Source organism: Moschus berezovskii, chromosome 5 (assembly GCF_049115385.1).
Source record: "Moschus berezovskii isolate FMDL1 chromosome 5, NW_MosBer_1.0, whole genome shotgun sequence".
Lineage (NCBI taxonomy): Eukaryota > Metazoa > Chordata > Mammalia > Artiodactyla > Moschidae > Moschus > Moschus berezovskii.
In genome coordinates, this window is record NC_142464.1 from 21,851,696 (window position 1) to 21,878,090 (window position 26,395).

General features: G+C 43.6%; 1 protein-coding gene and 1 long non-coding RNA gene across 3 annotated transcripts in view; one reads left to right on the forward strand and one right to left on the reverse strand.

The window, feature by feature from the left end:
- Window positions 1-8,346: 8,346 nt before the first annotated feature.
- LOC129562136 (uncharacterized) lies at window positions 8,347-11,283 on the reverse strand. Its single transcript, XR_008687116.2, has 3 exons — window positions 10,304-11,283; window positions 10,050-10,075; window positions 8,347-9,852 (listed from the first exon to the last, which is right to left on the reverse strand). It is a non-coding gene; the product is annotated as an uncharacterized LOC129562136 (long non-coding RNA).
- Window positions 11,284-11,904: 621 nt separating this feature from the next.
- The window catches only part of ELOVL6 (ELOVL fatty acid elongase 6), a 169,228-nt gene continuing 154,737 nt past the window's right edge, over window positions 11,905-26,395 (forward strand). The window contains exons 1-2 of one of the 2 annotated variants that reach the window (XM_055435145.2): window positions 11,905-12,053; window positions 12,722-12,842. In XM_055435145.2, coding sequence (XP_055291120.1) covers window positions 12,760-12,842 — 83 coding nt within the window. In that variant the 5' untranslated portion in view covers window positions 11,905-12,053; window positions 12,722-12,759. Of the gene's footprint in view, window positions 12,054-12,395; window positions 12,568-12,721; window positions 12,843-26,395 lie in introns of those variants that run through there. The other variant, XM_055435144.2, reaches the window with a different exon arrangement.

The following is a 26,395-nucleotide window of genomic DNA, read 5'->3' on the forward strand; positions in this document are numbered from 1 at the left end:
GATGGAAAAACAGTGGAAACAGTGTCAGACTTTATTTTTTTGGGCTCCAAAATCACTGCAGATGCTGATTGCAGCCATGAAATTAAAAGACGCTTGCTCCTTGGAAGGAAAGTTATGACCAACCTAGACAGTATATTAAAAAGCAGAGACATTACTTTTCCAACCAAGGTCCGTCTAGTCAAGGCAATGGTTTTTCCCGTGGTCATGTATGGATGTGAGAGTTGGACTGTGAAGAAAGCTGATCGCTGAAGAATCAATGCTTTTGAACTGAGGTGTTGGAGAAGACTCTTGAGAGTCCCTTATACTGCAAGGAGATCCAACCAGTCCATTCTAGAGGAGATCAATCCTGGATGTTCATTGGAAGGACTGATGCTGAAGCTGAAACTGCAATACTTTGGCCACCTCATGCGATGAGTTGACTCACTGGAAGGGACTCTGATGCTGGGAAAGGTTGAGGGCAGGAGGAGAAGGGGACAACGGAGAATGAGATGGCTGGATGGTATCGCCGACTCTGTGGACATGAGTTTGAGTGTACTCCGGGAGTTGGTGATGGACAGGGAAGCCTGGTGTGCTGTAGTTCATGGGGTCGCGGAGAGTCGGACACGACTGAGCGACTGAACTGAACTGAACTGAAAGAATGTAATGTTTGTGGAGTTCATGGATCTAAATACAACCAGTGGCCCCAGAGGTCATGAAAATTGAAAGGGTGGCAGCTGCTCTCCCAGATCATAGCTGAAGTTCAGTTTAGTGTTCTCTTGGTGGAATGTTTGTTAAGTCATGTGCACCAGTGATTTCTAGTCTGAGTCTTTCACTGTTTCCAAATGATCAGGCTCTGAGAACAAATGCCTTTGCAAAAGCCACTCAACCTCTCTAGGCCTATTTCCCCATTTCTAGCATGGAAGTGGCTGGCCTGGTTTGCCTTTTGCACCTCTGTTGTTCTACAGGGATTTGAGGAAAGGTCATAACATGAATATCATGCTGTTATTGTGCCAGGCACTATGCTAGTCACATTACATAGATTATCCATTTAAGCCTTTACTATATTTAATCCGCATTTTCAGAGAAGGAAATAGAGGTAAGCGAGAGCAATGTGTTGCCCCATGATTGACAGGATCCATGTGGAATTAAGGGGTTTCCCAAAGTGTGATAGGGAAGAATCTTTGCATTCCATTACAAATTAATCACAAAAGGGATGTTGCCTATAAGTTTACATCATACATAATGGCTCAGGTATATGAACATTAAGCTCACATACTTTTGTTTGGCTCACAGGAAACATCCTGACCAGGCCCAACTGTGATTGGCTGCAGAAAGTAAGATATTAATATGACCTAGAGGCTCGCTAGAACCAGGACTTTATGCCTTCTCCGTTGAGTATGAAAAACAGCCTGAGTTCTAACTCCGGGAAAACAGTTCTTTGGGACACTAGCTCACCAATTTCTTGGTGTGTTGGCTTTCCAAATAAAGTCTCTATTCCTTGCTTCAACAAATCGTCTCTTGATTTATTGACCTATCATGCAAATAGCAGTAGGAGCTTGGACTCAGTAACAAAAGCTCCCCAGAGCTGCAGTGGGATGCAGTTACCAGAAGAGGAAAGACCAAGACATCAACATAGAAGGAAATGAGCACAGGCTGTTTCTCTGAATTTTCCTACTGGTGCTGCACAATCCCTTGCATCACTGATCTCAGATCCTTCTATGGCTTTGGAAAGTTTTCAGTGTGCTTACTTTCAAACGTCTTTCAAGCCAATTTGCAACTCTTGTTTATGTCCCAAGAAAGTGAAAGTCGCTCAGTCATGTCCGACTCTTTGTGAACCCAAGGACTATACAGTCCATGGAATTCTCCAGGCCAGAATACTGGAGTGTTTAGCCTTTCCCTTCTCCAGGGAAATTCCCTGGTGGCTCAGATGTTAAAGCATCTGCCTGCAATGCAGGAGACCCGAGTTCAATCCCTGGGTCAGGAAGATCCCCTGGAGAAGGAAATGGAAACCCACTCCAGTACTCATGCCTGGAAAATTCCATGGATGGAGAAGCCTGGAGGGCTACAGTCTATGGGGTTGCAAAGAGTTGGACACAACTGAGTGACTTCACTTTCTTTCTTCTCCAGGGAATCTTCCTAACCCAGGGATCCAAAGATACTGAACCCAGGTCTTCCGCATTGCAGGTGGATTCTTTATCAGCTGAGCCACAAGGGAAGCCCAAGAATAAATGGAGTGGGTAGCCTATCCCTTTTCCAGCAGATCTTCCTGACCCAGGAATCGAACCGGGGTCTCCTGCATTGCAGGCAGTTTCTTTACCAACTGAGCCATCAGGGAAGCCCTCTTTATGTCTAAAGAAAAGAAAGTGAAATTGCTCAGTCGTGTTGGACTCTTTGAGATCCCATGGACAGTAGCCCACCAGGCTCTTCTGTCCATGGGATTTTCCAGGCAAGAGTACTGGAGTAGGTTGCCTTCTCCAGGGATCTTCCCAACCCAGGGATCGAACCTGCATCTCCTGCATTATAGGCAGATGAGCTACCAGGGATATGTTTATGTCTAATCCCCTCTTGATGAAAGTGAAAGAGAGTGAAAAAGTTGGTTTAAAGCTCAACATTCAGAAAACGAAGATCATGGCATCTGGTCCCATCACTTCATAGCAAATAGATGGGGAAACAATGGAAACAGTATCAGACTTTATTTTGGGGGGCTCCAAAATCACTGCAGATGCTGACTGCAGCCATGAAGTTAAAAGACACTTACTCCTTGGAAGGAAAGTTATGACCAACCTAGATAGCATATTAAAAAGCAGAGACATTACTTTGCCAACAAAGGTCCATCTAGTCAAGGCTATGGTTTTTCCAGTGGTCATGTATGGATATGAGAGTTGGACTGTGAAGAAAGCTGATAGCCAAAGAATTGATGCTTTTGAACTGTGGTGTTGGAGAAGACTCTTGAGAGTCCCTTGGACTGCAAGGAGATCCAACCAGTCCATTCTAAAGGAGATCAATCCTGGGTGTTCATTGGAAGGACTGATGTTAAAGCTGAAACTCCAATACTTTGGCCACCTCATGCTACGAGTTGACTCACTGGAAAAGACTCTGATGCTAGGATGGATTGGGGGCGGGAGGAGAAGGGGAAGACAGAAAATGAGATGGCTGGATGGCATCACCGACTCGATGGACATGAGTTTGAGTGAACTCCGGGAGTTGGTGATGGACAGGGAGGCCTGGCGTGCTGCGATTCATGGGGTCGCAGAGTAGGACACGACTGAGTGACTGAACTGAACAGGCTCAAAGGAGAACCGTTGGAGATGAATCTGCTGCTGGGAATGCCTGCAGCACTGGGAGAAGGTGAACCACAGATGGTCAGGCCAGGGTGGGGGTATGGGGGCAAGCCTGGCCATCTGCAGTGCAGATGGCCAAACTTGGCCTTCCCTCTTCCTCCTTTTCCTACTAAAAACCATAAAACCCAACAAGTGGAGGACACTTAGCTGTCCAATAATCCTCATTCTACAGGAGAAAACTGAGGCCACCCAAGGGAAAGGGATTTGCCTAAGATACCTGGTAAATTAATTAATGCAGGGCTAGGAAAGAACTCAGGCTTCCCTGGCAGCTCAGTTAGTAAAGAATCTGCCTGCAGTGCAGGAGACTGGGGTTTGATCCCTGGGTCAGGAAAGTCCTCTGGAGAAGGAAATGGCAAACCACTCCAGTATGCTTGCCTGGAAAATCCCATGGACAAAGGAGCCTGGCAGGCTACAGTCCACAGACTTGCAAGAGTCTGACATGCCTTAGCAACTAAACCACCACCACCATCAGGAAAGAACTCAGGCCTTCTAAGAATAGGTCTAGTGCTCGCCCCATGTGCTACAGTTTTCCCTTGCTTATCCTTCCTCTAACAGGAGCTGAAATGACCTCTCCTGCCAAGCCTCCCTTTGCCTGTATCTGGGGCTGGTTGGTCTTCTTCCCTTCAACCCTTACCTCCCTCCAGCTCTCCCTCCCTCTCTCTCCTCCTTCCTTGCATTCTTTTCCTTCCTTGTTGTATATAAAATATAGCAAAATGATGTATAAAATACATGTATACAATACAATACATGGCATCACCGACTTGATGGACATGAGTTTGCATGAACTCCGGGAGTTGGTGATGGACAGGGAGGCCTGGCGTGCTGTGATTCATGGGGTCGCAAAGAGTCGGACACGACTGAGCGACTGAACTGAACTGAACTGAACTGAATACAATACAATCATAAAAACAAGTAACAGAAGAAAAAATTAGGGTAGAGATTACAAGATGGAAATGGGAATAAGGTTAAAAATGTGCATTATATTAAGGTAAAAACGTCTACTAAGGTTAAGTCCCAGATTTGCCTCCAAATTTTTCTAACAGTGGAAATGTAATTCACATTATTCTTGATAATAAATCAAGTACCTAAGATGACACAACTATTAATACTGAGACCATATAGAAATACTCTTCAGAGTTTCCTTATAATCAAAATATTTGAAGATTTGTTGTTGTTCCTTTTAGGCGATTTGCTGTGGAACACGTTGAAAAGACAGTCTTTAGGAGTTTTAATTAGTATTCACTGTCTTAGGCCAAGTCATAAGGTGGTAAAGCCCTCCTCAGTCTTACACGAGAGTAACTGCTCTGCAGGTCTGAGGGCTCAGCTATGGTCCACTGTCCTGTCACATGCCTCTGACAGGTTAAAGTTGGATCGTGGTGGGAAAGGGACTCACAGAGATTCATGCCTTTCTCTAGATCTCCGTTATAGTTTGGACCAATATTTATCAGAGGGAGAGTTTGACAGGGTCTAGGTATTTCTTTGTAATTAAAAGAAGCTTATTCATTATAAATTTCCATGCATCTCCTATTTTCTACTAACACAAAAATAAAGAGTAAACGCAGTTTCCTAGCAGCCAGTTCATTAATACATTTGTTTAGTTGCTAAGTTATGTCTGACTCTTTTGTGACCCCATGGACTGTAGCCTGCCAGTCTTCTGTCCATGGGATTTCCCAGGCAAGAATACTGGAGTGGGTTTCCATTTCCTTTCCAGAGGATCTTCCCAACCCAGGGATCAAACCCATGACTCCTGCATTGGCAGGTGGACTCTTTATCACTGAGCCACTAGGGAAGCCCTCATTAATACATACAAACATATATATGCGTATATACACACACACACACACATATATGGATAGAATGTGGGAACCTTAATATAATGTAAAAGTAACTCTTCAGTCGCTCAGTCGTGTCCAACTCTGCAACCCCATGAACTGCAGCACACCAGGCCTCCCTGTCCATCACCAACTCCCGCAGTATACCCAAACTCATGTCCATTGAGTCAGTGATGCCATCCAACCATCTCATCCTCTGTCATCCCCTTCTCCTCCTGCCCTCAGTCTTTCCCAGCATCAGGGTCTTTTCCAGTGAGTCAGTTCTTCATCAGGTGGCCAAAGTATTGGAGTTTCATCTTCAACATCCGTCCTTCCAATGAACACTCAGGACTGATTTCCTTTAGGATGGACTGGTTGGATCTCCTTGCAGTACAAGGGACTCTCAAAAGTCTTCTTCAACACCACAGTTCAAAAGCATCAATTCTTCGGCGTTCAGCTGTCTTTATAGTCCAACTCTCACATCCATACATGACTACTAGAAAAACCATAGCTTTGACAAGACAGACCTTTGTTGGCAAAGTCATGTCTCTGGTTTTTAATATGCTATCTAGGTTGGTCATAACTTTCCTTCCAAGGAGTAAGCGTCTTTTAATTTCATGGCTGCAGTCACCTTCTGCAGTGAAAAGTAACTCTAGATTTCCATTAACATGCAGGTTGCCTAATTGTTCTCAAGGGGTGCTTTGATCTTAATAGCAATAATAAGAAATTGTTTTCATTATCAAATAATGTTCTTGAGGTTTTCCTTTATATCTCAAACACATTTTTTGTGCTACCAAATAATTCTATGTGTTGAACACATATAGGGAAATTTATCACAATATATCCAAATAAAGAAAGCGCGAGAGGTAGGATCCCATTACCTCCTATTTGATCTCCTTTCCCAGACGTCCCGCAAGGGACAAGGAAAACTCATTCCTTGGGCCTTAATTGCTCTTTGCTACTCCCAGAGTGAAAAGTCTTGGCTCACAAACTCAGAGGCTTTCAGGCAGCAAGCAACTGTCTGCAGCATGGAAGGCACATGCTCACAATGCTGTGAAAACCCCAGAGTTAAACTGGATTTTTAAACACCTATCATATTCCCTTATTACATTTTCTTAAATCAGATGTCTTCCTCTGAAATGCTGTGCTCACCACTCAATTGAACTTTTTCACTTCACTGAATTGAAAGTGTCTGTTTTGGAGTGTGAGTTTATTTTTATGTAATTATTTGTACATCTCCTGTTTACATAAAATTTTGATCTTTTATATTTCCCTTAATCTCTTCCAAGATTAATAAGGCATATTGATCACTATGATAAGATCTTTTTAGGACAGGTCTACTGGGGATGGTGGTTCAGGCCCACCTCAAACTTTGGGGCAAAGGAAGACAATACTTAGGAAGTCTGGCCAAGCACCACGACAGGGATATGCAGGATGCCCCTTGAGGTGCATACAGAGCACCTCTGGAGGGGCAGTGGGAAGCAGGGGCAGAAGGCGGGTCCCCAGGGCGCCCTGTTCCTACCAGTGTTTGGGGGAGGCCTCTGCCCTGCCACAGTCTTTAAGAAGGCTCCAGGCCCCAACTTCCCTGTTCCAATCAAAAATCTTGCAAGCCACCTCAGTTCTGTCAGTTTTTGTCAGAAAATAAATGGGGAAGATTAAGGCTCCTTGGCTTCTTTTGTTTGTAAATAAATTGTGTCTTTGAGATAAAAAAAAATCTTCCTAAACTTCTTAATTTTCAGAGATCTAAAGTGAAAATTTTTTAAAAAGGAAGAAAGTGAAACTGACCAGGAACTGAATATTGATTTTTCTCTCTGGGAGTTTTGTTTTTTGGGTTTTTTTTTTTTTTCCAATGTTAGAATTTCTCACTTACAAATCAATATAGTTTCCAACTTTGGAAACTAGCTCCAGTTAGGTTAGCAAAGTTCATTGGGACAAAAAAAATGAAATGAAATACGGTCCCTGTATTGCCAACCTCTGTAAGCAGGGCCAGAAAAAAATTGCAACTTTCCACTGTTTTCAGAGAGCCACACCCAGTGCCAGCTTGGTGGCATCAGAGAAGGTACATGAAGAAATTATGATCTGAATCCCTCTCAAGGGGTCAACTGAATCAGAGGACAAGGAAAAATGGAATCACCTACTTGAGGTGTGTTTTTAAGCTCAGAAATCTTTAGATCTGTTGAAACAGAGCTATACAACTCTGATGTGATGTGGTTGTTTGTAGTCATTTGCTACAGCAGCCCTATGAAACTAAGAACTCATTGTCTCTGCCCTTAATACAAGGTACAATGGCTTTCCCGGTGTCTCAGTGTTAAAGAATCCACCTGCAAGGCAGGAGACATGGGTTGGATCCCTGGGTCAGGAAGATACTCTGGAGAAGGAAATAGCAACCCACTGCAGTATTCTTGCCTGGAGAATCCCGTGGACAGAGGAGCCTGGCAGGCTACAGTCCATGGGGTCACAAAAGTAGGACACAATTTAGCGACTAAAACCATCAATCACCACCACCTCCCACGTGGCTGTGGGCTTCAGAGCTGTGGCAACAAGCAAAAGCATTTAGGAGGTGAGAGAGCAAGGGACCTTATTTTTGAGCAGGTAAAGCCTTAAGCTGGGAATAGCTCGTGAATATCCAAAGGGGTTTCGGAAAGAAGGGTATCCAAGCAGAGAGAATGATGGGACAAACAGAGCCCAAATCAAGATGTTCAGAGGATGTGAAATGGGTCAGCATGGCTAGACTCATCTAGGGACCAGAGGTCTAGAAAAGTAGGTTAGTGCTAGAAGGGCCCAGAAACAATGAGTATATTTTAACATATTTCTGAACCAGTGAAATTTTGAGCTGGTAACATGCAGCCCAGTGGTTATTTTACGTGTATAAAATGAAATTAAGGATCAGTATACTTTCCCCAGTAGCCAGGTCTGGAATAGAGTCAGGACCAAACTCCAGATCTTTTGTTTAGCTGTCATTCATCCTTGTAAATAAGTATGTCTTTCAAAGTATGCCTTACTCTCTGAACTAATTTTGAGAATTTTACTACTAAATGTCGATTAGCTGTTATTTTTTAAGCCCCAATTATTTATATTCAATATTAACTACCTATCTAGTTATGTGTTAGAAACACACACAATAAATCTATTCATAAAAATTCCTAGTGGTGTTGCTGGGCATCTTCCTAACATTCTTCTCCATTTCTCCTAAGCTTCTATAGCCCCCTTGCAGGAAAAAAATAATCTACACAAATAGCCAGGTCTTAGTATGTGTTTTTCAGTGTAAAATAAATGTAGAAAAATAATCATTTAAAATATTTTATTTCTAATAGAAAAATAATCCATTATTTCACTACTCAGCTAACTCCTGTTGATTTTTTTTTAATGAAATACAAATACATCATAAAATTCAAATACTGTGAAAAAATAAACACTAGGAACTCTAGTTTGCTCCCAGGTCTTTCCCCAAACATATACATCACCAACAAACTCTTCCCTCCAACCCCCATAAAAGTGTACATTTGTAAATGTTTTTCTTAAATATATCACAATGCAAGATGCCCTGTGCATTGCTTTTAATTTTCCTTAAAAATATTTCTGGAAGCTCTCTGAATATTGCAACCAACAGAACCATTTCTTTTTAAAAGGCTTTAAAATATTCTATTGCAAGGGTTTGCCGTCATTGAATTAATATTAACCATCATTTAGTTAGCCCCTGATTATTTCCAATGTTTTCTTATTACAAACAGTGCTGCACAATACGTTATACATATATATAAAATGTGTTTATGAGTGTATCCACAGAGTAAGTTCCTAGTAACGGGATTACTAGGAATTATCGTGCTATTCTCTATCTAAAATCCTTTTAATGTCTCATCACCCCATTGCAGTTAATGTGTGTATGTGCTCACTCGTGTCCGACCCTTTGTGACCCCATGGACTGTAGCCTGCCAGGCTCCTCTGTCCATAGAATTTTCAAGCAAGAATACTGGAGTAGTCTAATCAAATTATCTCATCTTGATTTGCCAGTCCGCCAAGATCTGGCCCATGCCCGCCTCTCCAAACTATCAGTCATTCCTTCCTTATGACCTGGAAACACACCAACCTACAAACCCATCCCTTACCTTGGAGTGTTTGTACTTGCTCTTGCTTCTGCAAAAGTTAGTGACTCTTTGTCACTGTGGTTTCAACTACTGACTTAAAACAAATAGACAGGTGATTATTCCTCCAGCAAGGATGAGTTTATTCAGAATTAATAGAGAATTACAATTCAGAGTGTGTAACTGTGGTAAACCATGTGCAAGTCGCCACAGAGGAAGGGAAGGAGAACACTCTTATAGAGGGGAAAAGGAAGTGGGGAGGGCGTAATAAACAGAGACCATGGTTTTTCATTGATTCAGCTGTTGCCAGAAAAAAAGAGTCTTTCTTCTTCCTGTTGGGCTCTGCTGTGGTTTCAGGGCAGGAGGGCTCCCCCTTCTGGTCTCCCAGCTCTATTTAATTGAGATTTCTGTGTATTAATTTTTTATAAGGCTCATAGTCACCTTCTCAGTGAAGCCTTCAGGGTTTAAATGAGCACTCCCATCTCTTCAGATGATGCTACTTAATTTTAATCTTAGAATGTCACTTTATATGAAATTATTTTGTCTTCTCTGGAATATGAGCTCCAAAAGGGCGGGAGTCCTGTCTTTCTTCTTCCCTTGACTCCCAAGAGCTCAGCAGAGCACAGGCTCAAGGAATACCTGGTAAATAAATGGTCAAAGGATAGTGTATTTAAAATGATTAAATAGGCTTTCCAAATTGCTTTCCAGGTAAAGTCACCAGTTTTCACTACCACTGACATTGTCTGTTTTGAATACTCTTAAAAACACATAACACTATCAAGAATTTACCATTTTTGGTACTTGTCCACTTTAAAGGTCAAAAAATAGGGACTTACCTCCCATTGTAATTCTTCTTCAGACACTGTTAAGAACAAATAGGATATTTGCTTTTAACAAAACTCCAGCTCCATCTCCAGAAAACAAACAGGTAATAACAGACAACATAGTTAAGTCAATAAAAATTTCTCATACTAGTTTAAAATTGACGTGATACCTAGTGAGAATAACAGTTTAAAAATGGGATCTTTTAAAGGCAAAAGTAGGACTTATCCTTGCAACATATAGCAAAATATTTGCTGGATTTTCTCACCCTTGTTTCCTTTGTCACTTTCTTTGCTTCTTTAGGAGCCTTCCCTTGTGGCTCAGATGGTAAAGAGTCCACCTGCAATGCAGCAGACTGGGTTCAATCCCTGGGTTGGGAAGATCCCCTGGAGGAGGGCATGGCAACCTACTCCAGTATTCTTGCCTGGAGAATCCCATGGACAGAGGAGCCTGGTGGGCTCAGTCAGTGGGGTTGCATAGAGTCGGACAGGACTGAGCGACTAACCAAAACATGCCTCCCTTCTTTCACCTACTTAAATCACTTTACAAATATTTATTGATTACTCACATGCCCAGGTGCAGGGCTAAAATCCTGACCTCATCAGGCCACACCCACCTTCCACCTTAAGACTACTAAGTCTTTTGGCCTAGCTGTACTTTTACTCAGACTTTTGCTGCAGAAGTCTCTAGAATAACAACCCTTAAATGGAGAGATGAGGAAAGTTTGTATATGGAATATTTGGGAGCATCAACTCATAAATTAATTTGCCATGTATGTGTGTGTATGTGTATGTGCATGCCTGCAAAGTCGATTCAGTCGTGTCCAACTCTGCGACATGATGGACTGTAGCCCACCAGGCTCCTCTGTCTGTGAGATTCTCCAGCAAGAGTACTGGAGTGGGTTGCCATGCCCTCCTCCAGGGTATCTCCCTAACCCAGGGATTGAACCCATGTCCCATCTGGCTCATACATTGGCAGAACCTTTACCACTAGCGCCACCTGGGAAGCCTCTCTCTCTCTCTCTCTATATATATATATATACACACTGTATTTTTTAAAAAACCTCTAAATTTTTATTATACCCTCCTTATGTAAAGAGATGTTTCTCACAGTTTCCAGTGTTCAGTGGTTTGAGGCATTCGACTTTAAACGAAAATATCCTCTTTGGACTGCCTTGGAAGTGGGGAGGTGCAGAGAAAGAGAATTTTCTTCCTGGTCCTAATGTCCACCTAATTTTTAAAGCATCAGTTCAGTTCAGTCGCTCAGTCATGTCCGACTCTTTGCGACCCCATGAATCACAGCACGCCAGGCCTCCCTGTCCATCACCAACTCCCGGAGTTCACTCAAACTCATGTCCACGGAGTCGGTGATGCCATCCAGCCATCTCATTCTCGGTCGTCCCCTTCTCCTCCCGCCCCCAACCTTTCCTAGCATCAGAGTCTTTTCCATTGAGTCAACTCGTCGCATAATTTTTAAAGCATAGGTTCGTTATTCTTATTATATTTTAAGCTTACAATGACATGCGTGTATAATATTATTAGAGGCCTTGTATGTTCCATTTCACTTTTCTTAACTTGTGGGGAATGAGTGGAGGGAGGGACAGAGTAAAAAATACTGGGAAAAGAAAGAGGGTGCATATGGAAACTGAGATTAAAATATTGGTGTGAGACTAGGAAATCAGTAGGGGTCAATGGTACATTTAGCCCTCTCCTCAAAGGTGATTCTGTCCCACCTACACCGGTAAAATAAAGCGAATTTCTTATGCATGCAAATAGATTTTGCATTGGACCAGTTGGTCCAGTTCTCCTATCTGCTAACTTCCTTACACCCTTTGTTTCAGGTCACTATCTCTACCCTTTCCCACGCCCAAACCCTCCACCTAACCTCCCTCCTCTTCTGGCTTCTAGTCACTCTCGACTTTCTGCCACCTTGGCCCTCAGCATCCCCAGCCGGCATGTGATTGGGGGGCTCCGCAGGCCGGGCCCCAAGTTACCTAGAGTCAACGCCAGAGCTCGGCGGTGAGTGACCTGGACTGTGCGGCAGGGGCTAGGAGGCAGAACATGCGTTCGTTTCACGTTGCATCTCAGTGCAAATATGCTTGCAGTTCTTGGCGACGAAGCGGGCAGGCTTTATTATTTACGTATTGCCTACGTGCTAAGCTCGCCCTGGGGCTTCGCTTGGTTTTCAGAAACTTCATTCAAAGGCCAGGCGAGGCGGCCCACGAGGTCGGGACTGGGCGTTGTAGATGACCTCAAGGCTACTTCCTCCCCCTCCAAGCCCTTCCTTCTCTCCCCTAGTCACCTTTACGTAAACAAAACTGCCCCCGGGGCTAGAGAGGTCTCGCTCTCTCTCGCAAAGGGTTAAAATTTGTCGGATCGCACGAGGGGGAGGAGATTCCCCATAGACAAGTAAAAAGGGTGATGGACAAACGTGCGGGCACTAAGACCGCAAGGCATTCATTTCCTCCTTCGGTGGATGCGGACGCCGGGAGGAGGAGAGTCCCGGAGCGAGGAGCTGGGAGCAGAGGCACAGGCAATGCTCAACCCCGACTGTAGCTGAGAGAGGCTGGGGGAAACCGGTTGCCGGAGATCGACCGGCGAGGGGAAGACCTTGGGGGGTGGGTGGGGGAAACAGACTGGAGAGCACTCGAAATCTAGCGCTTTACAGATTATTTTATTTTGTGTAGAGAACACGTAGCGACTCCGAAGATCAGCCCCAGTGAACATGTCAGTGTTGACTTTACAAGAATATGAATTCGAAAAGCAGTTCAACGAGAATGAAGCCATCCAGTGGATGCAGGAAAACTGGTAGGTGATGCTTTCGTGTGATACTGTCCCCAGGAGCCCCGCGCGTTTTCCCGTTGTGCCTTAATGTCGGTACTCCTTTTCTGGGGCGTGAATGGAGCGACGAACCGCGGGCAGCGGGAGCGGATCGCTGAGTTCCCGGGTCTCCCCCGTGCAGGAGACATTGGGGCTGCATGAAGCGCGTGAGTCTGTGGGTGCCCCTGGGTGAACCGTGGCTACACATGCATCTTTAACATAGATTATATAACATAGAACATACATGTGTACATAGAGTGCGACAGGGAAGGCGGGAGAGACGCCACAGACCCTACCTGTGCTACTCCTGGTTTCCTTCTAGATTTGGGTTTTCTTGCTTGGCCTCCTGCAAGCGGAGTGTGAAAGGCAGTGGAGGGAGGACCCGGTCTCCGGGTCTGTTTAACCCTCTCCCATCCGTCGTCCTCTGCTCTCTGGTCCTCGCCCTTTCCCCATCCCTCCTGTCTGTCCTTCCTTTCTCCTTGCAGCTCTCCTGCTTCACTGTCTTCCTCTTGGCTGCTCCCCAGCCAGATTCCTCGTTTCCTGGACCCCCTTTCCCCACGCGGATCCCTTTCCAGTTTCATGAAGAGACGGAGGCGGGGAGTGGAGGAGGGGACAATGAAAACAGAACTAAAAATGAATGAACCCGAGCGAGTGGAGCCACGCCATTATTAAGTTTGTTTTACGGAAACGCCTTTTTGGCACTCTCGATTCTAATTCAGTGGGAAGCTGCTAACTGGAGTTCAGACACGGATTAAAAATCCCTGGGTTCGCAGAGTCCTTGGGGGGTGGGGCGTGCTCCCCACACAACTTCTAACCGGGAAAAGCATCTTGTTAACTGTGTTCCCTTCGCCAGTCCTTTTGGAAATCCCAGTGTGGGAAGCGATCCCGTGTCACCTTGCAATATTTAACAGGGGAGGGTGTGCATGTTCATCTCGCTTCTTGCTCGTAGACGGAGCTGCTGTGGCAGACATTCTCTAACCACCCCCCCCCAACCCCGTGTCTGACGATCAGTAAAGAGAAAGCCCAAGGCAACCCCCAGCTGGGTAGCTGCTGGCAGCCTCCCAAGTACTGTTGGAGAGGGTCGGGCCGAGGGGGCTCTCGGGAGGCGGGGGATTCCGCCCGCCGCGTGCGCTCGCGCGTGCCCCCGGCGCCCTCACGACCTGCCTTCCCTCCCCCAGCTCATCAATGGGAAACCGGAGACGCTAGCGCGCCTGGAGGCTGGGGCGGGGTGGGTGCTCTGCGCCGGAACCCGGGAATGGGGGCTCAACTTCTCCTCGGGAGGTTCGGCCGCCGCTCCCGCCTCCTCCCGCGCGGCCGGCCCGCCGGGGACCAGCTGGCCATGTGCGGCCTCAGCCGGGCCGGGCCCGCCCCCTGCGCCGTGCGCGCCGGCTGGGCCGGGCCGGTCGAGGCGGGCGCGGCGCGCGGCCCGGCGCGCTCACACCCGCTGCGGCGTGGCCGGGGACCTCCTCCGGCGCGGGGGCCGGAGGGCCGCGGCCGGAAGCCGGCGGGGCCACGCGATTCGCTCGGAAGGCTGGGAAGTGCGGCGGCGCTCTGAGCCTGCGAGGGTGGGCCCGGAAGACGGTTGTGCAGCGGGAGGCTCGATCCCGTAGGAGTGTAGACAATTAAGGCCTCTGCGCTTGGGGAAGCCAAGCCTCCCTCGGGCCCCACCGGAGGGGCCTTCCCTGCAGGCACTTCCTCCTCCCGCGTAGGGGGTGGCGCCGAAGGCCGGGCGAGGGCGGCGCCTGGAGCCGCGCGGCGGGCCGGCAGGAGGCAAAGGTCTTCTCTGCAACTGTTTGTCTGGTGTCTTGTCACGCCGCTCAGTCCATCTTCCCGCTCCATCGGCCCTGCGCTCTCTGTGTTTCCTAATATCTGCCAGTCTCCAACTTGCTGCACCCTTGTTGAACCAGCCCCTCCGGAACGGGCCTCCCTTCGGGCCGGCTGCTCGAGTTCACTGTGGTCTAGCCCCTCTCCTTGCACTTCTGCAGTGGATACTGCCTCTTACTCACTTGTTGGCTTTTCTCTGGGTTCTGTGCTTCCACCACCTCCTGGTACCATTTCCCGCCCTTTCTCCATTGACGAACCAATACACCCTGAATCAAACAGGGCCTAACCCTCTGGGGTGGAGAAGGAGATGGCAACCCACTCCAGTGTTCTTGCCTGGAGAATCCCAGGGACGGGGGAGCCTGTGGGCTTCTGTCTATGGGGTCACACAGAGTCGGACACGACTGAAGTGACACAGCAGCAACCCTCTGGGGAGTGAAAATGGGGAAAAAATGCACCAATTTATCTTCGCCTGTTGGACTCTTACCACTCTTAGCTCTTTTTCTGTACATTTCACCCGGCAGTATCTTTCCTAGCTTTTATTCATATGCGTATGTCGATGTATGTTTGTGCCTCCTAGGAGAAGTAAGCAAGTGAAGTCGCTCAGTCGTGTCCGACTCTTTGCGACCCCGTGGACTGTAGCCTACTACGCTCCTCCGTCCGTGGGATTTTCCAGGCAAGAGTACTGGAGTGGGTTGCCATTTCCTTCTCCAGAGGATCTTCCTGACCCAGGGATCGAACCCAGGTCTCCCGCACTGTAGGCAGATGGCTTTACCGTCTGAGCCACCAAAATGGCAACCTACTCCAGTATTCTTGCCTGGAGAATTCCATGAGCAGAGGAGCCTGGCGGGCTGCAGTCCATGGAGTCACAGAGAGTCGGACAGGGCTGAGTGACTAACACACACTGTGCCTCCTCCTAGACCATAATCTTTTCAGGGCATATTTCTCATTGCACTCTTGAATGCACCTTGAAGAATGCATTGTACAGGGCAGATGCTGGGGAAAAGTCTTTAACTAGTGAGTTAGTGATGATGGATGTCTGTTTTATTGCCAGCACTGCTACCTGAACCTTAGCATACTTGGCCTTCCCTTGAGTTTTGAATACTATGCCATAGTCACTAGGCATTCCCCTTCCTGACTTTGTCTCTCTTTGACCCTAATTGTCTTGCTTCCTTTTTTTATCCTAGAGTGTATGCATTTCTCCCAGTATCCTTGGGTGCCCATTTTATAAACCTCTTCCAAAATGTCAACAGCTAAAAAGTCTTGAACTAGGTGTATACGAAAATGAAGGTTTTCCTTTTCATTTCCCTTGTTAACCAAGGCTCACACCCTCTTGAGGAGAGGGAAAGTTGAGGAAGCACAAGGTCTTGCATTTGCCAGACTCATTAACTACAGGTGATTTGAAATAGCTTTTGGAGGAAAAACAATGTTGTGAAGTTTCTACTGTATTTTTTTTGACAAATTATTTTCATTTGTCCTTAAAAATTCCCCAGACATAGCCTCAAATAAAACTCAGTTTACAGAATTAAGTTATAACTTATCTCTCAAAGATTAAGCTGCACACTGTGTTTTGAAGAATTGTGAGGAAGGTCAGGAGTGTTGTTTTGTCAGGGTGCTGTCTGCACTACCTTTTGAATATGACTTAAGAAGGTCTTTATTAAACTTATCCTATAGTCTGTATTCATTACTTTATTACATATTAATGTAATGGGACCCTTATTTTGGAGTGGTGTTTTTATAAACTAAAGAGTTCAACTGAGGCAAATTTGTCAAGTTTATTGCTGCTAAAACAATGATTAACCCTGTATTCATTGTTTTACACATGGGATAAATACTATAGACCATTTTACTTTTCTAGCAAATAGTTTCACATATAATACATTAGAAAAATATAATACATTGGAAAAATGCAGAGTAATAAATACGCCTTGGAGAATCACCCTGAGCCACATCTTTATATGTCAATTTAAAAATATCCTGGGTAATATTATCTGGTAAATGAGAGTATATTGCATGAGATAGAGGGAAATACCTGCTTTTAGCTTAACAACATTTTTAAGTTCTGATTTGACACTGAAAAGCCCTTGTGATTTTACATCATTGAAAACAGAGGCGTTTTGTTCTTTTACGAGATGTCTGGCCTTTACCTGTTATTTTCAGAAATAGTTGACTTCATTTATTAGGTCTGCTGGGAAGGGGGCAAAATAGCCTAGGGATTGGTAAGGTGACATAAAATTCATTGACTGAGAAGGGCAGCTGGGCTCTGCTCTGCTTTCTCTTTCAGCAGCCTGCCAGGTCTGTGCTAGCAGTGGTGGATGCTAGTTGCTTCGGTTGTAATTGTCTGACCAATGATGATTATCTTCTGATGTCGGCTGACACGGTGTTCACCAATAAGAAAGCAGAAGCCCTGTGCTGACTGCTGTAACATTATGTATGTGAGGTGACGTCATCACAGGGTTTGCCTAGAATCTCACGAAACCCTCCCCCGCTCCCCTCAGGCATCCTTCACATCCAGCCTTTCATTGCTTTGTATATTTTTCTGACCTTCTTTCCACCCGTGGTAATGGTTATAAAGATTTTATTGTTTTTATATTTTGTATGCTGTGTTTGAGGTCTCTAAGATAGTGTGGGGATTTTTAGAAGTAAATACTGTCTGGCTAAGGAAATTATCCACAGATTGGTTTTTTACTAAGGAAAAAAGTAAACACTGTTAAAAAGAAACTGCACATCTTTTTGTTTTTTCTTGGATGTGAGATTTGGAAGGTAACATACAATTTCAATATGAAAAAGCATAAAAGTATTATAAGCCTGTGTTAGATTTTTACTCAAAATATAGCATCTAATGTCTATCACACTTTGGAATGTAGGCTGTTTTTCCTGTAGTGACAGTTGTTTCACATTGATCTCTAAAATCCTCCTTGTGACTTGTATGTTTTTGTAAGAAAAGTGGCTGGAAAACAGTACCGTCTGTGGTCATAAGACAGAAAATGCCACAATGTCTCGTTTAATCAGTACAAATTTGGTCAGCTGTCTAGGAAACTACTGTGTCCACACTGTACCCAGTGTGTTTTTGCCATTTAGTTTGGAGAATCACAGTTCATATTGGCCTTAAAATTGAAAATCCTAAGTGTGAGAAACTTAACATTCATTCAATAAACTTTAGAAAGCACTTGAGATGTTGGCTTCTTATGCACTAGGTTAACAATGAGAACACTGAGAAAATGTATACAGAGGAAAACTGTGATCTCTGTTGTGATCCTAGTAAATAATATTGTGTAAGAACTTTAATCTGAACTTTTATGTGATGTATATTCCTGCAGTCTGGTTTCTCTAGGGTTTCCAGGAATAATGCAAAATATTTTATGATTATCTGTCTCTATATTCGTGTTAGTAATACATATGCATATAGTGATAAAATGTTTCCATAGGCCTTTTGTTAAATTAGAAGTTAAATTTTGTGGTCTAGACACGACTCCTTGGTGCTTTTAATGTTCAGTTCAGTTCAGTTCAGTCACTCAGTCGTGTCAGACTCTTTGCGACCCCATGAATCACAGCATGCCAGGCCTCCCTGTCCATCACCAACTCCCAGAGATCACTCAAACTCATGTCCATCGAGTCGGTGATGCCATCCAGCCATCTCATCCTCTGTCATGCCCTTCTCTTCCTGCCCCCAATCCCTCCCAGCATCAGAGTCTTTTCCAGTGAGTCAACTCTTCGAATGAGGTGGCCAAAGTATTGCAGTTTCAGCTTTAGCATCAGTCCTTCCAATGAACACCCAGGACTGATCTTCTTTAGAATGGACTGGTTTGATCTCCTTTCAGTCCAAGGGACTCTCAAGAGTCTTCTCCAACACCACAGTTCAAAAGCATCAATTCTTCAGTGAACAAGTTAGGTGATAGTAAATTCTAACGTCAGGATCACATTGGAATTTAATTACAAAGTCAATCCACTGTAGATCCAAGAGTTGCTTTGCCTGTTTATCTTTAAGGAGATCTATTTTGTGGGAAAGTTTTGAGAGGGGAAGGAGACTTAGAAATACTTTGGAGAGCATAAATAACCATCTGACCTGTCTTAAGCCAACAAAGTAAAATGGAGTACAGCAAATCAAGCATTCATATTTGGTTCATTCATATCTGGATATTTCATGTCCAACACTTTCTGAGATGAGTTATCCAAAAATTGTTGCTACAATTCACTTAATTTTTCATGTCTGGATACAGGTGAGCTGAGCTGTCTTTTATTAATAAGAATCAGACAACAGTCCACAAATTTGCCTTAGCTTTCTATTTTTATTCTTAGCTTCAAATCCATCTGCTCCACTTACTTTACATTTATCTTTGTTAGAAGAGCACAGACACTTACCTGGAAAAGTTTACCTTAGGAAAGTTACCCATATCACAGATATTCCTGTTGATAGTCTAAGGAAATCTGAATGAAAATATAACATGGCTTTATTGAAAGGTTAAGGCTCATAACTTCATTTCTTTATTTGTATTCTGATTGTGAGTATATGGCTTCCCTGGTGACTCAGAGGGTAAGGCGTCTGCCTGCAATGCAGGAGACCTGGGTTCAGTCACTGGGTGGGGAAGATCCCCTGGTCCAGTACTCTTGCCTGGAAAATTCCATGGACAGAGGAGCCTGGTAGGCTGCAGTCCATTGGATAGCAAAGAATCGCACACAACTGAGCAACTTTACTTCTTCTGTGAGTATATACAGCCAGGTATGAACATGTAAAGTTCAGAACTTTAAAATAACAACATCCTTAACTGTATCTAACTTATAATAATTTTATAAGATTAATCCTTTTTTGAAAGAAGACTGCCCTAGAGTCAAAAATGGATTTGTAATTTTAAGTTCATTGAGCAAAAAGCATCCCAAATGACAGATCTTTGTAAGTCATCTAAGCTTACATCTAAGCTTTGTAAGTCAAGCTTACAATTTTATCGTGATTTCTTTCTGTACTGAGTACTCAGGATTTTAAGTTTCAAGGTTATTTATCTTAGTATATTAGAATGACAGGTATTTTTAGGAACCCTTTTGTTGAGTCAGTCACCCACTGTGAACTTCCTAAAATTTAACTTTAAACCTTTGTGCCCAAAATAATGTACAAATGAAAGATTCATTTCCTTAAAGATAAATTTCAGATGTTTTCGCTCAACCCTTGTTTTTTTTAAACAATCGTTTAAATTCTGAGACTGTTTTTTTTTTTCCTGGATTTTATTTAAAATTTGTTGTGATGGGGTCTGCACAAATTGAAGGGGTGAAGAGCGGGGAACATTCAGGGGACGCAGGAGTGTGGCCAGGGTCCTAGTTTCTCAGTGGGGAGAGGGGTGAAAAGAAAAGGCCCGGCCGGAGCTGGTGTGGGATAGGGAAGGGGGAGACTGGCTGCATCCTCCCGCCCCAGGGAGCGCCTCTGGTCCCTGGAGCCCCGCCTTTGCCCTGGGCCCCCAAGATTCTATCCCTTGTGCTGCCTCTGGCCCCAGTGGCTCTTTTGCTCCCCTTGACTTGTTTTCCCTTGTCAGATTTTTAAGCAGGGTAATGTTCAGGGCCTGACCCCAAACAATCCCACCTGATGAAAGTACAGCCTTTGTGAGGCTGAATTTTTGAATTGACTATTAACGCTTAATGGGCAGCACACAAGATCATTCTTTGAAGACTGGCAAGATTAATGAAATGCATGTTTATGCAAAAATGTCCGTACATTTACTTAGAAAAATATGTTAATATGTGTACACACAAACCTGTAAATACACATAACTATGTTAAAGTGACTTTAAAAAAAATGAAACCGATACCCCATTAAAGACCACTTTTTGTGTATTTCCTGCTAATAGAAGAACATCTTCCTTGGAAATTCCCTGGAGGTCCAGTGGTTAGGACTTGACTCTTTCACTGCCATGGGCCTCGGTTCAACCCCTGGTTGGGGAACTGAGATCCCACAAGTTAACCTGGTGCAACAAACACAGCAACAGAAGCATCTTCCTGAACCCAATGTAGTTTTCTAAAATTCGCTGCAAAATAGGTCCTAATTTGAATATTTTGTCAATTTTTTAAACTAAATGATACTATTTTAGTAAATTTCTTAGTACTGCAAAATTTGAACATTTAGTACTTGGATTTAACCCCAGTTATTAATAGTTTTTAAAAATCTTCAGTATGGGTAATAGTAGGGGAAACGCTCAAGTCCCAGTTGCCTGGCTCCTTCTATTTATAATAGAAGTAGGGTATAAAAGTTTTTAAGATACTCCAACTGGGGTAATTGACTTTTTCAGGTGAAGTGGGTTCAGTTAATTGAACGCTTTGAAGTTGAGAATTTCATGATCTTGTTTTAGGAGCCTCAGTGAGGTGGTGTTGGGGGGGGGGTGGCAGCTGGTGGTGGAAAGCCTGATGAAAAAGGTTTATTCCTGAAACTTTTTTTTTTTTAATGTGTGAGATTTCTCTTGAAGTCTATGGATGCCTTAAGCATTTAAAAGCTGGTATAGCAGTGGTTATCATTACGATAAGAGGTAGGAAGCTCTATAAAAAGTTATTCTAAATATCAAGGTCTGTAGTTTCATTTCAATTTTATGACTTTTTGACATAGATTTAAAAATCTTAGAAAGGAAGGTAAGTTTTCTTCATTCTGAAGTAATGATACTAACAGTTGAGAACATGGTCATTTACTGATTGCAGGCATTCTTTTAAAATGTTTTATATATGTTAATAACTAAGTCCTCCCAACCACCCTTTGATGTATTATTTTTTTGATTTTAAACAACAGGAAATGAGGCCCAATGAAGTTGCACAAGTTGGAATTTGTATATAGGGATGAAAAAAAGAGAAATGGGCTCCAGTATTGACCAAAGCTTAGTCACCCAGGCCTTAATCATCCCCCTGTTTTTGTTAGAATAAATATTCAACCAATAAAAAAATGTGGTTGGAAACTTGGCAGCACTGTAAACATGGAAGAGATCTGCGGTTTTTAGTTTAGGATCTTACAGTGTCTGTTTCCTATTGTTCAATAAGTGGATCCTGAACACTTAAGGCAAGAATAACTACAAAAACCACTGTTAATGTTATAATTGCCCTATGTAGATATAGATACTGTAATCACATAGAATTATTATTTTCGGAATATTACTTAGTCAAAATCTATCACTACTTTTAAAATTGTGGAAAGCCGTGTCACCTTTAATAATGCTTCCATCAAATGGCAACCCACTCCAGTGTTCTTGCCTGGAGAATCCCAGGGATGGGGGAGCCTGGTGGGCTTCCGTCTGTGGGGTCACACAGAGTCGGACACGACTGAAGTGACTTAGCGGAAGCAGCAGCATAAAATATTTCAGTTTCATCTCAAACCGTGACACAGACTTGGAATATTTCTTACAAAGCATACTTGCTGTCTGCTTTTCTATGCGCTCCTCTTTGTCCACTCAGCTTGGTTCTAGACTCCAAGCTTGTATTTCTACCTGTTACACTGCCTGTCAGCAGGGGGAAAGAATATATTTATATATGTATTTGTATGTGTGTATATATATGGACTTCCCAGGTGGCACTAGTGGTAAAGAACTCACCTGCCCACGCAGGAGCCATGAGACATGGATTCGATCCCTGGGTCAGGGGGATCCCTGGAGGAGGACGTGGCAACCCACTCCAGTATTCTTGCCTGGAAAATCCTATGGACAGAGGAGCCTGGCGGGCTACAGTCCATAGGGTCACAAAGAGTCTGACACAACTGAAGCGACTTAGCACGCATGCACGCACACTCACACACGTCCATACGTTTGACTTGGAGCTGTCCCTGTTCTTAAAGGTCAGTTCCTACAGTGTGAAGAAATAAAGAGAGCCTGTTGGGTTTCTTTAAAAAATAGTTTGAAATCCTTTTCCTGACTTTAAAGTAAAAATATTTATTATAGAAAAAAGAAATGAAAACATTAAAAGGCATAAAGATTCCGGAAAGAAAACACCTTTAATTCTTATCCAGAGGTAACCACTGTTATTTGCCACATTTCTTTCGGCCTTGTTTTTAAGATGTTTATATACTTCAGATCATTCAGTGCATGCCAGGAGTGGACTGAGTTGTCTGTTTTATGCCAGGAACTGCACTGGGTAGTTTTCATTCACCTACTGCCTCATTACGACTTTATCTGTTGCTTCGTTTCCTCTTTACATTATAAATGTTTTTCATGTCACGAAAACCTCTCCTCTCCATAGGTATAATTTTCAGTGGCTATTGAACATTGTATTGTTTCAACTTTAGGTAACCATTTCGTTACATGTTAGGTTGAACATGTTAAATTTCTAATATTTTGCTGTCGAAATAGACCTCTTGACTTCAGAGGAGGTCATCAGGAGTTATGGCCCCCAGCTGACCAGAAAGCCAGCCCTGGGCAACCAAGGCTCCTCACGCCTCACCTGCCCTTGGAATGTGTTTTGCCCGCCGTTCCCACAGCTGGAGCCGTTTCAGGGCTGCTGCCTTGAGAGGGTGATGTGTTTCTGAGATCATCTGGACGATATGCACACTGAGCCTCATTAAGGACAGTATATAGACTCTTAGCTCTAGTGGGCAGCCGCCCAAGGGTAGCCTGGTAGGTAAGTCCCTTGCTTACTACCTGCTACCTACCCGTCTGAAGCGGCTGCCTTCTTATTTGGTCTCTTCCTGCCTTCCAGTGTAAGGGGCCAATTTCAAATTTTACTTTGGAACTCATGGGGATACAAACTAACAGCTCTCCTTCTAGGCCCGGAGTTGACATTGCAGTGGGCAGCTTGAGCCCTTCTTTGTGATGAGAGCACAGGTAAAATGTGCTATGCTATTAGAGATGTTTTATAATTAACCTGTTATTACTAATACTTAACTCATACATGGCCTGACCACTGGGCCCCTATCCACTGTAGAGTGATTCCCCTTTAAGACCTAGTGTTGTAGATACTTGGAATTTGTGCTTCTAACACTAGCAGTTTTGACTTGGAGAATGCTCCAGCAATCCAGGAAATGAAACAGTTAGGTTTTTTTGTTTGCTTGTTTGTTTTTTGGCTTCAGTTCTCAGAGTAGTTATCTTTGCTTTCTTTTATTGTGTGGTAGGTAAGAAATCTTGGCTTATGTCCTTGTGAAAAACGGTCCCACAAAGGAGTGCAACACTTGGTACTGACTCTAAAAGTAAGAGATTAAGGGATCAAGGAACATTGTTATCCTTAATCAGAAAAAAAAAAATATGGGTGGTTTAATTAAATTTTCTATATTAAAGGGGGATTCTTCAATTGTTTTTGCTGACATTAACCTAAAAGGTGTTTGAAAAATTATGTACTGCCTCACACATTTAATATTTTTTCCTTTGTAAGTTGAAGTAAACTAAAATTTTAATAGAGATAGAATAAATAAGATGAGGATGGGTTAGTTTTAATAAATATTTTATGACTTGATAAGATAGGTTTATCTTTTTATTGAGTAATGGACAACAAATCTGAAATGCATAAGATTCTAGTCCATGGTTTCATTCATTGTTAGCTCAAATAAATGGTCTATATTCCACACTGATACATTTAAAAGACTTCAGGTGTACTCATCCTATATTGTTTCTGGTTGTTATGAATTCAGAACAGCTTAACATTCAAAATGTGTGGTCTAATCAGTAGGGGGGAAAAATGAAGATTATCATTATGCCTCACATCATTGTTTATTTTTACTTTGCTTTTGGGGCAAGAAGGAGAGACACAGGTAATGTCTTAAGACACACAGGTAATGTCTTAAATAATCTTTTCTTGACTCTCAGTTCAGTTCAGTTCAGTCGCTCAGTCGTGTCTGACTCTCCGTGACCCCATGAATCACAGCATGCCAGGCCTCCCTGTCCATCACCAACTCCCGGAGTTCACTCAAACTCATGTCCACAGAGTCAGTGATGCCATCCAGCCATCTCATTCTCTGTCGTCCCCTTCTCCTCCCGCCCCCAACCTTTCCCAGCATCAGAGTCTTTTCCAGTGAGTCAACTCATTGCATGAGGTGGCCAAAGTATTGCAGTTTCAGCTTTAGCATCAGTCCTTCCAATGAACACCCAGGACTGATCTTCTTTAGAATGGACTGGTTTGATCTCCTTTCAGTCCAAGGGACTCTCAAGAGTCTTCTCCAACACCACAGTTCAAAAGCATCAATTCTTCGGCGATCAGCTTTCTTCACAGTCCAACTCTCACATTCATACATGACCACGGGAAAAACCATAGCGTTGACTAGATGGACCTTTGTTGACAAAGTAATGTCTCTGCTTTTTAATATACTATCAAGGTTGGTCGTAACTTTCCTTCCAAGAAGTAAGCGTCTTTTAATTTCATGGCTGCAGTCAGCATCTGCAGTGATTTTGGAGCCCCAGAAAATAAAGTCTGACACTGTTTCCACTGTTTTTCCATCTATTTCCCATGAAGTGATGGGACCAGATGCCATGATCTTTGTTTTCTGAATGTTGAGCTTCAAGCCAACCTTTTCACTCTCCTCTTTCACTTTCATCAAGAGGCTTTTTAGTTGCTCTTCACTTTCTGCCATAAGGGTAGTGTCATCTGCATATCTGAGGTTATTGATATTTCTCCCAACAATCTTGATACCGGTTTGTGCTTCTTCCAGCCCAGCGTTCCTCATGATGTACTCTGCCTATAAGTTAAATAAGCAAGGTGACAATATACAGCCTTGACGTACTCCTTTTCCTATTTGGAACCAGTCTGTTGTTCCATGTACAGTTCTGACTGTTGATTCCTGACCTGCATACAGGATTCTCAAGAGGCAGGTCAGGTGGTCTGGTATTCCCATCTCTTTCAGAATTTTCCACAGTAGAGAAGGTTATAGCCGATAGCATTTCTGTGTGTGTTGTCATTAGGGCTAGTCTCCTAATTGGGCAACTGTCAGTCACTCAGTTGTGTCTGATTCTGTGCAATTCCATGGACTGTAACCCGCCAGCCTCCTCTGTCCTTGGGATTTCCCAGAATTCTGGAAGAATATTCCCAAGAATACTGGAGTGGGTTTCCACTCCCTTCGCCAGGGGATCTTCCCAACCCAGGGATCAAACCCAGGTCTCCCGCGTTGCAGGCGGATTCTTTACCACCGGAGCCACCAGGGAAGCCTCTAATTGGGCAAAGCACTTCCTTATTCTTGACTTGGTCATCCACTGAAAGAACCTGAGAGCTTTCTCAGGAAGCTCCTTTCAGTCCATTCTACTTGGGGTGGCTCTGATTATTAGAAGACTGTTCTGATTACTGGCCTGAGAGTTATGATCCTCCTGGTCCTGACTAGCTGTAGTTTATTCTCACATCTGCGTGACTGTCTTGGGTGCATTTGAAAATGACTCCTACTTCTTCTCTGGGATTTCTTTTTTAGAATATCATCAGCAGTCCTCTGGTAATCCACATGGATACTTGTAAAAAATAAAAAATTAGAACTCCTATACTTTGGAATAATTAAATGTTACCTACTAAGAAACTCCTGAGAAATATATTAAAACTTACTCAAATTTGGCACATTAAAATGAGTAAGCCTATATTAGAGGTGCAGCAGATCAGGGGGGACTTCTAATTTAGTATTCCGCTGAAAAGTCTGCCACATAGTGCTTCGGAATATTACAAAGCTCCTATTGTATATGACATTCTGGAAATTTTAAGGACTCTGTTAACCCTGAGCCGCTGGGGTTGTTTTGAGTTGTAGTTGCTTTTCAGTGACTGTTCCTGCTTTCATGTTTGCAGAAACATTTTTTGGAAACTGTATT